This window comes from Varanus komodoensis, unplaced genomic scaffold, assembly GCF_004798865.1.
Source record: "Varanus komodoensis strain SLA01 unplaced genomic scaffold, ASM479886v1 scaffold36, whole genome shotgun sequence".
Lineage (NCBI taxonomy): Eukaryota > Metazoa > Chordata > Lepidosauria > Squamata > Varanidae > Varanus > Varanus komodoensis.
In genome coordinates this window covers 4900190-4912339 of record NW_025335873.1, presented here as the reverse complement: position 1 = coordinate 4912339, position 12150 = coordinate 4900190, and the positions used below count along the sequence as shown (strand labels likewise).

Sequence of the window (12150 nt, the reverse complement as noted above, 5' to 3'; positions counted from 1 at the left end):
GGCTGGACATGCCCAGTTCTCTCAGCCTCTCCTCACAGGGCCGTTTTTCCAAACCCTGGATCATTTTTAATACCCTCCCCTGGACCCTTTTTGCATCTTCTTAAATTTTGGTGCCCACAACTGGACACAGCATTCCAGATACGGTGCAGAGGAAGAGTACAGGTGAACAAATGATCTGGAAGTCCTGTTTCTATGACTGCATCCCAAAATAGCATTTGCCCTTTTTGCAGCCGCTTCACAAGGTTGCTTTCTATTTAGCCTGTTGTCCACAAATACTCCGAGGTCTTTGTCTCTTTCAGTTCTGTTCAGCCCTGTATTCCCGCACTTGGATCAACGCAGTTGGTTTCTTTTCCCTACGTACAGGCACAATTTGAACCCGAGGCTTTTTGATACACAGTTCTCTGCTTTGCTAGGCTTCGCTTCTACTGGGCTTCCCAAAAGGTCTTTGCCTCTCACAGTTGTGCCGCACTCCCCAAAGCAAACTCCTACACCGAGGCAGTACAAGACTTGGAAGCAAAGCCAACGCCGCCAGAGAGCCAAGAAACGGACTTCTTGCTCCTACGCCATCCCCTCCCTGTAAGAGTCTGCTTGGAGGGAAAGAGAGAGACGCACAGAGAGAATCTGGGCACACAACCAACACTTCACGGCACAGGGCCCGGCACAAACAGTGCCGAGCGATGCCAGCCGAGAAAGCCCGGCCCATCTCGGCACAGCAGGTAAACGAAGGGCCGAGCAGCCAACCTCCTGGGGTTTCCTGCAGACAGAAGGGGACAGAAGAAGAGCGCTGCTGTCTCTGCCCAGATTGCAGAGCAGGGAGCAAAAGAACAGAAAAAAACCTGCAGGCTGCAGAGCGCAGGAGAAGAGAAGAGTGTTTGTAAAGTTTTTGCTGCAAAAAGCACTCCCCCCCCCCCCAATGGAGCACAAAGCAACTCCCACCGGAGACAAAAAACATCTATTGATCCTTGGCAAAGGTGAGGAACCGTTTAGGATGTGGCTGCAGAGAGAGGGGAGAAGGAAGGAGAGTCGGTGCATTAAAAGGCATTAAAAATGTGAGCCGCCCCGAGGCTTTGGCTAAGGGGGCGGCATAGAAGTCTCCTAAATAAATAAATAAATAAATAAACAGGCACAATGCAACCCCAGAAATGGGCATTTCTCTCCTCCGTGGCTCTAGTTATTTATTTATTTAAAACTTTTATATGCCACCCCTTAGGCATGGCATCTCAGGACGGCTTACAATCAATCAATTAAATACATTAAAACAATCTATAACAATAAATAAATAACACAAAGCCAATAAAATAAATTAAGTAGAACGCGACTGTTACATTAAAATGCTAATTTTCAAAATAACTTAAAATAAAAAAAAATAAATAAAAGGGTTTTAACCTGGCGCCAAAAAGAGTATAAGCTTGGCGCCAGGCAAACCTCTCCTCCTTACAGGAGTCAGAGAGTCTTGGTCCTGTACGTCAAGGGTTGGTTCCATCAATTAATCCCAGCCTAACCTGCAGCACGGTATGGGATGATAAAAGACACTGAGTTGTCCAGGAGAGAGAAACAGAAATGAATGAGACAACGATGGAAGGATTATCACCAGTAGCTTCTACCGAGGCTCAATGCAACTAATTTCCTGCTAGCCGTGGTTACAGTCCTACCATTGGGCAGAAGAAAATCTGTCCCCTGCCCCACAGAGCTTACAGTTCAGAGAAAGGGGAGGCAATCAGAGGGGAAATGGGGAAAAGCAATTACATTAAAGCAGGTGGATGTATTTAAAACATGCATAGGCAACCTTTAAGAGTAAACTCTTCCCGAGATATGATTTTACCACATCATAACCAGTGCACTTCAGTTACACAGTGGTGTAGAAACGAACTCAGTACAATGATGGACTTATATCCTACTTTTTCTCAGTACTGGAGGCTCAGAGCAGCTTCCAACATTGAACAACGCATTTTAAAAGCATTGCACAACAACTTAATAAGAGGAATAAGTGCCAGCGCTGAGATAAATACAGTTAAGGTCGAGTCCAGCAGAAATCGAAAGGAAAGAAAGCAAAGCAAATTACTGAAGCCCAGACAGCATTCTGCAAAGCAGCCAGAGCGTAAACTTCTGGAAAGGGGAGCATAGGCCATGTTGCTCCACCGGCCATGCCCAAAGGACCGTGCAGCTTGCTGAGAAAGGGGCTCCTTCTGAGCAGGACTGCTTCCTGACTTCTGAGGTTTTTCTCCCAGCAGGGAAAAAGTTCAGTCCTCACCCCGGCAGATTCAACTTGGGTGAGCCCAGGGGGAAAATCCAGCTGGGTGGGAGAGGTTTCAGGCCGGGGTCTGCAAGAAGCGAATGGCCAAAGGACTTGCTAGCCAAATCGACAGCCTCCTGGGAACCGAGTCTCCCAGATATATATATTTTGTAATGTTCAGAATCTTGGCCCTCTTTCTACCTTCACTCCACTGTCCTTGCACTGGAAGGCTGAAATATCCGTTCGAAATCGGTAGCCACGATTCTTCTAAAGACACGGGAAAGCCATTCTGCTCTATTTAGCAAGGGTTTTAACTACAGCTGGAACAGGCTGTCCATTTCTGGGCACCACAAGTTAAGGCATGAGGCAAGCCGTGTGGCGAAGGTGCCAAGGGTCGTGGGCAGGGAGCAGATGCTGCAAAACCCGGAGGGCAGGCAAACAGGAAGAGGGCACAGACGGCAACATGTTTTCAATATTAAGAGACGGCCCTTTCATAGTGGCTGCATGCAGCCCTCAGCACAGATGGACACAGTTATGTGCAGCTTAACAACAGTTCAGGGTGGCTGAATGTCCTGGCTGGACAGCAAACCCAGATCAGAAATCATGGTCCAATGCAGGCTTGGAAAGGACACTTGACAGCTGAACTGATAACCCTGCCTTAGCTGGGACCACTTCTCTGACCCAGAGTTGAGGGGGAAAAGCAGCAGAGAAGGTTCTCTCGTGCTCGCCAAGCTGGGCATTGACAAGTTCTAGCCATGTTTGAGTTGTTCAGCTGTGGCCTGAGCAACCGGCCGAACAAACCATGTTCAGAAGCGGTGCTGGAATCGTGCCGGGGTGCACCACGCATTCATTCCAGCGAGGAAATTTAAATGCAGTGAAATCGTGTTTTCAGGAAGATCGATAGGGACCTGAGGCCAGCGACAAATCCTGTGCCTTGAAACAGGTAGGTTGCAGGTTCAAACCCAGGTAGCTGGCAAGAAACGTTTCTGCTCTGGAGAGAGGAAGGCCAACTTCCCCCAGCCTCGCATTCTTCAATTCCTCAGCCAGCCAGGGGGGGCCAATGAAAGGGGATGCTGGGAGTTGTAATCCAAAACACTGGGAGGGGAAGCATCAGCTTGGAAAGGGCTGGGGCACCTCACCTAACCCAGCTCTTTGGATGTTGCATGTTGAATTTGCGCAGAGGGGAGCAATCAATGAATGAAACTGGTCTTCCTCTTCCCACCAGCCTCAGAGTTATTTTCCTACAAAATCAAAGCCAATCTGGCATCCTGTCCTAACTTAATAAAATTAAAAGCAGAACCATTTCATCACATTCCTCTATGAATATTTCTCTCTGGGTAGGGGAAAAAAAAGGCATATTGCTGGAATCAGCCTTTAGACATGAGCAGCAGATGGAAAACCGAGGAAGACAAACGCTCAGGTTAAACCAGAGAGACACTGCTCAAAACAACCAAGGAAATGGGTGCAAGGCAAGCCAGACTGCCTACCAGACCTGGTGAGTTCGCCTGCTCTGAATGAAGACTTCTCTCTCAAAAGTTAGCTCGGCCAGTATCCCCAATCACATCATTACATTGCATTTATATCCTGCTTTTCCTTCCTACAAGAAACCAAGGTGGATCGCAGAGTGCTATTTTAGCCTCACAACAACCCTGTGAGGTAGGTGAGGCTGAGTGTCCATGACTGGCCCGAGATCACCCACTGAGCGGGGCAAAAACCCAGATCTCCTGGGTCTGCAGTTCTTACCCTGGCGGACCTAAGACACCGAGGCTTTGGTAAACCACGGCACAAAGAACGGCCAGGATGAAGGATGTTCCAGACACAACAGGCCACCAAAGGACAAACAGTGGCTGAAGTCGGCCAACAGATCAGAAACTGAAACTGTGACCTGCAGGGTCTACAGAGAGCATCAAACCAACATTGTAGCCGCTTCCTCCCCTTCACCAGCAGCGGATGTGCCACGGAGATGGCAGTGAACTTACAAAGTGGAGAGGATGGGAAATGAAGCCCGAGAAGCACCGCTAAACCACGGCTTGCTTAACAGGCATTTGGAAACCCCGACTTGGCTGGACACCTGGACTGAGTTTAAGCCTCAAGGCTTATTTTCAAGGGCAGGGCCTCACCAGCACAGATGCTCAATAGTATCTGAGTGGCCACAGGAAATTCCTGAGCCAGGGCCGTTCCCCGTGCAAAAGAGTGTGCAAGCCCAACACAGATTCGCCCAGCAGTACTACTAGCATAACTGTCACTGCTTCACACACGCCCGTGTCGTATTTGCTCGCAGCAAGACCCCCACTCCTGCTGGTTCGGTTACCACATTTTCTCTTAACCACAGTAGACCTCGGTCCAAATTAGAAGCCGCACAGTGCTTCCTTTAAGTAAAAACGCCCAATTTAATAGGGAAAGAAGAAAAAAACGTATGCTGAAGTTGCTAGGTAAAAAGGATGCAGGGTAAGAACAAATCTCCTGTCCATGAAATTGGCAGCCGTCTGAGAGATGTCGGGACTGGGCATCCCACACTGAGCAGGGGATGGACTCGATGGCCCTCTAGTCCCTTGCCGCTCCATTCTAGGAAATTCTGCAAAGGAAATGTTTACGGACAGTATATGGTATTTGCCATTCTCCGCAGTTTCAGACTCCCACATGGATATGGGAGTCCTGCTGAATCGTATTTCCAGGCATGACCTTTGGTATGATGTGCAACAGGGCAGCGCTTCATGTTTCTTTGGAAAAATGTGATCCACCAGAAACCAGAACGGATTCTGCTTGCCCTCCCTGTGCGCACTCCTAGGATAGGAGTGGAGGCGGGTGAGGGGGCGGGACGGGACACGGGCTTGTCTGGGCACGGCGGAGGAGGAGGAGAAGTGAGCAGGAGTGGCATCCAAAGGAAAGAACCACCCACAGGATTCGGCATTTGCTTCCCCGGTGAAGCCCCTCCCGAGCTGGGCCCAGCAGTTGGCTAGCCGTGCCTAGCGTGATTCAGCGGCGATAAATCAAGGGGTGGACGGCCTGGGAGAGTTTGCTGCCCAGAACAAGCCCGAAGATATGAGGAAGGGAGAGATGTTGAGCCACCAACATGCGGAGAGAACGTGAGGGGCTTCCAGAGGATTCTTGGAACATGCCGTTGGCTCCCAGATCCACCGAGGAAGAAATTCCCTGGGACATGCAGGCATTGCTATAGGAGAAAAAGTGAAGGCTGTGGAAAGTCAGCCAGTGCTACAAAATAACAGCAATTTCATTTCCTTTTGGACAGATCAGTGCTGGAACTTTCTGACTGCTCCGGCATGCATCTGGAGCTCCTGACAACCTGGCCTTAGAGCCCTAGTTTGCATTCGATTTCAGAAACCAGTCAGCAATCCAACTTGACTCTTTTGAAGATTACAGTGAGAGACAAGGCAGCACACCAAGGCTGTGGCAATTCCTTGGCATCTTGACAACCCAAGTGTTCTAAATTTGTTCTTTTTATTGAAAAGAAATTAAGTTTCCAGACCTCATGAACAGAATGAACTTATGATGACTGTTATAACAACGGCAAAGGAAAGTAATGTTAGTATAAGCGAAAGGTGTTAAAAAAGCTAAACACGAATTATTTCAAATAATTTGGAAATAATTTCCACCAAGATTTTCCAAACTCAACGCGTGGACTTACCATGCCAGGGAATAAAAGCTTACCCATGGTTTGCTGTGATGGCCCATCCACAAGCCGTGATTCAACAGCTAACCAGAATAAACAATCAATTCTGGATTCGGTCCAGCAAACCAGAATAAAAAAACATGGCTCCAAGCAGAGCCATAAGAAACAGGAAGGGCTAAGCTTGGCTTGGTATAATCACTGAATTGATAAACCATAATTACAGTCATCGCTTTTCTCCTGGAAGTTGCTATATCAGCAAAGTGCGGGTGGACTTTGCTAATAGGAAATGGGAGGAGACACCCAGGCTGAAATACCGCCCTGCCTTTGGAAGCACGCCTCTCAATGCATGGCTTCAGCTCCAAAGCCTTACTCCAAACGACAATTCGGGGTGATGCCCAAAATTCCAGAACCACCAGACCCAGCGCCTAATTTGCCACGCTCTGGGAAATGCGACTCAACCAGGTCAAGTATCCAGAAGTTCTCAAACTCTACCGATCTGCAGGCTTTACTTAACGCAACCTGCAGAAAGGGTGTGAGACATCTGAGAAAGGCTTCACTTGGAGCCTGCGTGATTTGGCTTATTTTATTTAAAACATTTCTATGCCGTCCTCTGCAAAGCCTCAGGACAGCTCGCAACAAAATAAATAACCATATAAAATCCAATAAAAATTCAATAATAAACATCAAAACAGTCAATCAAACCAATTATTCAAAATTAAAAGAAGAAAAAAGAAGATGCGACGGAGTGATTTTTCTTATTACAATTATTAATTCAATGATTAAAATGATGGGTAAATAAAATGATTTTGAATGATTATGATGGGAACTGAGGCTGTTTGGACTAGGAGCAGATGAACAAACGGGCTGAGCAGGCCGTACTGTTGGCGCAATCTATCTGAGTCCCACGAAGCTGCCCTGCCTCATGTCTGTGTCCCTTCGCTCCTAAAACAGTTTCTCAAGAAGTTCGCAGCGTTGGCTCCATGAAGAGCCCTGTGGTCTTTGGCTTCCACAGAAGTCGATTTCAGGATGAGTCACAGATCCACGCAATGACCAGTCCGTCCTTTCCCACCAAGAGGGGCGACTCATCTGTTCCAGCTGCTCATGAAGGCATTCGAGTCATTACTGGACGATCGTTTGGGCATTTGGTCGGTTGCTTCACCAAGGAAACAATGACCAAAGAGAGGCTCCTACCAGGACAGAGGGCCCGCAGTTTTGTGCAGGGTGGCTAAACACTCTTAACATGCTCAGGGATCTCTCTCGGAATCAAAGAACTGGAAGGGAACTCGGAGATCCTACATTGTAGCTCAGACACACCGAGTCAAGGATGGAGTTACTTTTCACCTCATCCGTTTGAAGCTTTTCATAAGGATGGAGACCAAACGCTGCCCAAGACGGAGCACAGGGGTCCTTTCAGAAGGGCTCAGCACTACAGGATAGAAAGTGCAGCGGCCCCTCATCCACCCCTGGAATCTCCATTAAAAGGAACAGAGAGCAGCGGGCGGGAAGGAGCCGCTGCCAGTCAGAGTAGGCAGTGCTAGGTTACGACAGTCCGCGAGAGAGCAGTTCCTACGGCGGCAGAGTGTGGAAGGAACGCACCCCACTGCAGACAGACACCGAAGCATCTATGCCAGAAATCAGACGATCTAGTCTCCTCCCTTCCTCTGCTGGATCCTTCTGTCCTTCCCTCCCGCCACCTCCACGCTCACTTGGCCAAGCTTGCAAGGCCCTGGAAGAAAGTTGGGCCCGGACAGGAAGAGGTCCGCTAGCAGCAACCCCTTTGCCCTTAATAACACGCGGAAGAAAGAGAAGAGGCAAGAGGTTACAGCGCCGATGCAGGCAAGACATGAACACTGCTGGGGGGGGGGGACCCTCTACCTCCAAGTTTCCAAAGGTTGTGTGCACGGGGAGGGAGATTTTTGGGGGGTGGGGGTGGGGAGCTAAGCTAAACAGCATTTGCACAGAGCAATCTGGATTCCTCCCAGCCTCTCTGCCAATCTGCATCAGAAATAGAAACGAGGTTCGAATTAACCCGTTTAATTAAGCAGCGGCGGTCTAAAAAGGGGAGGCTTGGGGCTTCCCATTTAGGACCACCCTCCCGTCCCCATCCCCATCCCTGGAGCACCACTGCCCCTGTCCCATGGACACCCCCCCCCCAAGTAATGCCGGAGGGGAAACGCAGAAGCCAAGCTGTAGAAGGCAAGAGGTCAAGGCAGAGAATTTGCGTGGTCCCTGGAGACACGCCACAGCCTCATCAATCAATGACTTACAGGGGGCCCTAAGGCAGCGGAGGGGTGGGGGGTAGAGACCCAGACACAGCCCCCCTAAGAGCTGACCTCTCCCCCTCCCCCCTCCCCACTTACTCAGGGCAGGGAAGATGCTGTGACTCCCACCGCTTTTTCCCAGCCGATCCCGGGCTGATGCTTCCTCCAGCAAAAGAGCCGATTGTCTGGGAACCCGGGGGCCCACCCACCACCCAGCCCAGTTCAGATGGGTGGGGGGAGGAAGGGTGAGGAAGGGTCTTTCCAAAAGGCTGCGGCTCCCACCCACCCCACCAAGGCCTGGGATGGAGAGGGGGAATGTAAACAGGCGCCGGCAAGAGCCAAGCCTTATTTTCTAATTGCTGTTTTTGTTGTTGTTACAGCCAAGTTTCAAAAAGCGAAAGAAACCAGAACCAAAATGAAGAAAAACTGAAACAAATTATTAGCGCCCATGCATGAAATGCCAGTGAATCTATTACCCTGCATACATACATAACATAGAGTGATATGTACGCTTTGTGCACGGAAAAATATATTCCTATCATAATTGCATTACATTTATGCTCTTGCTTTCCTTCCTTTTGCAAGGAACCCAAGGTGACTTAGAGGCTTCCCTCTTCCCCACTTTATCCTCACAACAACAACCCTGTGAGGTAGGTCAGGCTGGGAGGCTGTGACTGGCCCAAGGTGGAGCTTTGCAGCTGAGTGGGACTTGAACCCAGATCTCCTGCGTCCCAGCCCAGTGCGCTAACTGCTAGGTCACACTGCCAATATTATCATCAGGGGTAATTGTGCACAGGCAAAGGCAGCAGCCAAAAGTTGTGCTGCAGTAGCCAGGGAGCTGGACTTCGACCAGGCCTTAAGTCTTCACTCAAACACAGCGTCTCCTGGGCTCCTCAGTTCCGCCCAATCCATCCCAGCTCACAGGAACAGTTAAGCTCTTGAAGCAGGGGAGAAACACGCACTCCTATGTGCTGCCCTCCGTCGTGGAAGGAAAGGTTAGGATAAAAAGCAGAAGTCAAATGCAATTGTTTTTACGCTATTTTTTTAACCAAGGTTTTGTCTTAATCTGTACGCTCTAATTGTTACCTGCTTTGAGCATGCAGTTTGGACGAAAGATGGGACAGAAGTGCAACCTAAACTAATTCCACACGAACTTGTGTAGTTTGACAGATGCTTTTAGGCTCCAGTAGCCAGCAGCAGGGTCAGCGAAGCTGGGGATGATGGGAGCTATAGTCCAATGCCATCTGGAGGATTGTAGGTGCACTATCCCGAACATACTTCTGAATCCCTTGAGCAGAGAAAGGGACAGACCCTTTGCCTATCTCAGCCATTAAAAACTGCAGGTGTGGAAGCTGCTCGTGGTTTCTTTGCAATGGAGGACCTGCTCTCTGTACATGCCTAGGAACACTTCAGCCGGGGATCAAATTAAACTCTGCGAGCGATGCAATAAGCAGGACTCAAGCCTGTGCAGGAGGAGTACGTGTTTCACTCCAACTTCCATCAGCCCCAGCCAGCAGGGCCCATAGTCAGGGATCATGGGACTTGTAGTGCAAGCCATCTGGAGGGGAATGATTTGCCTGCCCCAGCCCGCACAGTGAGCAGCCTCCTACAAGAAACCCGAGAAACAACAGATCCCAAGAACCAAGATCTGGACACTTAAGCCTTCTCTGGCTGGGCCTGGAAAAGGCCGGGGGGAGACTGCCAGCAGCCCTTGATGGCGGCAGCTTGAAAGCGAGCCACGTGGAGGAAAATCAACAGGGCACACCTCCAGCTAAAGAGCTGCACCCGACCGACCACAGTCTCTCTTATCAGCAACCTGTTTAAATTTATTGCCGCTCGCTCAGGAGGCTGGGCCCACACGCCCTAGTGAAGCACCTACAACGTCAGTTTGGAACTGGCATGCGAAGGAAATGCCAACTTTGCCCGTAACTGCTCACCAAAATGAAGAGCGCCCCCAAGCCCTGTCAGCACGGGCAGGAATCCAACAGGAAACCCTTTTGCCATGACCTGGCCCTCCAATGCGAGGGAAGAAGCAAGGAAGATAAATAAATCAGAAGCAACACCGGTGCAATTTCGGTCTGGAAGCAGCCTGCAAAGAGCATGACCCGTTCTGCACACGTGCAAAAGCTCTTGTGGGAGAAACAACAAAAACAGGGACCCCCATACACTGAAGATGCGAGCAGCCAAAGAATCCTAGCTGCGCATCCCCATCTACACAGACACAGAAACAGAGAGAGTCAGACGGGTCCTCCCAGGCCATCTAGTCTGACCCCCGGCTCCAGCCAGCTCCACTCATGACATGCCCACCATGTGCCTGTCCAGCCTATCCTTGAACACCCTCACCAAAGGGGCCTCAACCGCCTCCCCTGGAAGTCCATTCCAGACCCTCGGGGTCCTAACCACCAGGAAGTACTCCCTGGCACCCACTCTAAATTTGGGTTCCCTGAGTTTTGCTCCATTGGAGCCCATCCTGTCTTCCTCTGCAGGGGAGAACAGGTCTCTGCCCATGAGAGGTACCCATATCACAACGAAGAAAGGGACTAGCAGCGTAGCTTTTTAAAAAGAAATACCCGAGAGCCAAAATGTAATGGCGAGCCACACTCAGCCGTGGCGTTCCGTGGCAGAACGATCCCACAGCCCCTGCCCCACTCCTGCCCATCACAATCGGCAGGTCCACAGCCTGGTGCGGCCACGGACCACTTTCTTTCAACCTGTACTACTTCTCAGGGCTGTTGTGAGGATTAGCATTTTGGGGGAAAGGCAGCACACACACATAGCGTCACAAACACGACTCGAGGCGAGGGCAGCTGTGCCTCCCGGGTTAACTGATTCGTACGAGTAAAAGCACCCATTGCAAATTCGAGACTGCATGCTCTCCGGGGCAGAACTTCGGCTATTTCAGCCTACCGCGGTTTCTCGAACTGCCTCGCCTTCCCCGAGCATGCTCGCGGGCGTTTACACTACAATCCCCAGCATTTCTGACCAGTCGCCAGGCTAAACCGGAATGATGGGATCTCAGGTCAACAACTATTCAGAGTGACCCGGCTGGGGAAGAAGTCGGCCCTTCCAACATGCGTCCATAAACACCCGTTTATATATATATATGAGAGAGAGAGAGAGGGAGAGAGAGGGAGAGAGAGAGAGGAGTTGCTCCCCCCCCCAACTCAAGCTGCCTTTGTACAGACTTGCTTCTCCAGCGGGCGGCCCCCCCCCCCCCCCCCGACTGGGCGAGGTTGCAGGAAACTTAAAAGGAGCTGCAACGTGGAGGGAAAAGAAGAGGAGACGCAGCTTCAACTTTCCTAAATGTGAAACCTCCAAAAAGCCAGCCGGGAGCTGGGCGAGCAGGGCCGCCCCGCGACAACTCGCGCTTGCCCCTTCGCTCGCCTCGCTGCGCCTTCGCCTCCCCCCACGCATTTCTCGGAGCTCCCCCCCGCCCCGGGGCGCTCTGCCGCCCGGAGCGGCGTGCAAGGGCCGGCTAGGCATCCTCCCCATCCGCGCGACTTGGGGGGCCCCGCGTTTCGCAGCCGCACCTCCCCAACCACACGGCGCCCGCGCTCCCCAAAAGCGCGCCGGGCTTCTGCAGCCAGGCACGCTCAGATCCGCCCGGCGGCTCACCTGCGACGAACTGGCGGCGGCTGTCGTCCAGGTGCGCCGAGACCACGTCCCCCATGGCGGCGGCGGCGGCGGCGGCGGGGCGGCTAGTGGCGGGGCGCGGACGGGCCGCGGCGGGCGCTGCGCTCCATAGGCGAGCGACGCAGGAAGAGCGCCGGGCGGGGAGCGAGCCAAGACGCCGCCGACGCCGCCGCCCCGCCCCGCCCCGCCCCGTGCACGCGCCCGCGAGCTGCCCCGCGCGTTCTCACGCGCTGCGGACGCGGGGGGCGCGCGAGGCGGGGGGGGGGGGGGAAGACCCTGCTCTCGGCGGGGCTCCTCGGGAGCAAGCCTGCCCCTTCCCCCGCGCGCGTTGCCCACTCCCAGGGCGCCTGCGCGCACTCGCTCCCGAGCCCCCCCCCCACCGGTACGTCCAC

The 12150-nt window shown here is 51.9% G+C and overlaps 1 protein-coding gene across 1 annotated transcript in view; it reads right to left on the bottom strand.

The window, feature by feature from the left end:
• Nucleotides 1–11836, bottom strand: part of NIBAN2 (niban apoptosis regulator 2) — a 64238-nt gene extending 52402 nt beyond the window's left edge. The window contains exon 1 of the mRNA XM_044439769.1: nt 11741–11836. Within this exon, the coding sequence (XP_044295704.1) occupies nt 11741–11795 (55 nt within the window). The 5' untranslated portion in view covers nt 11796–11836. The remainder of the gene's footprint in view (nt 1–11740) is intronic.
• Nucleotides 11837–12150: the final 314 nt, after the last annotated feature.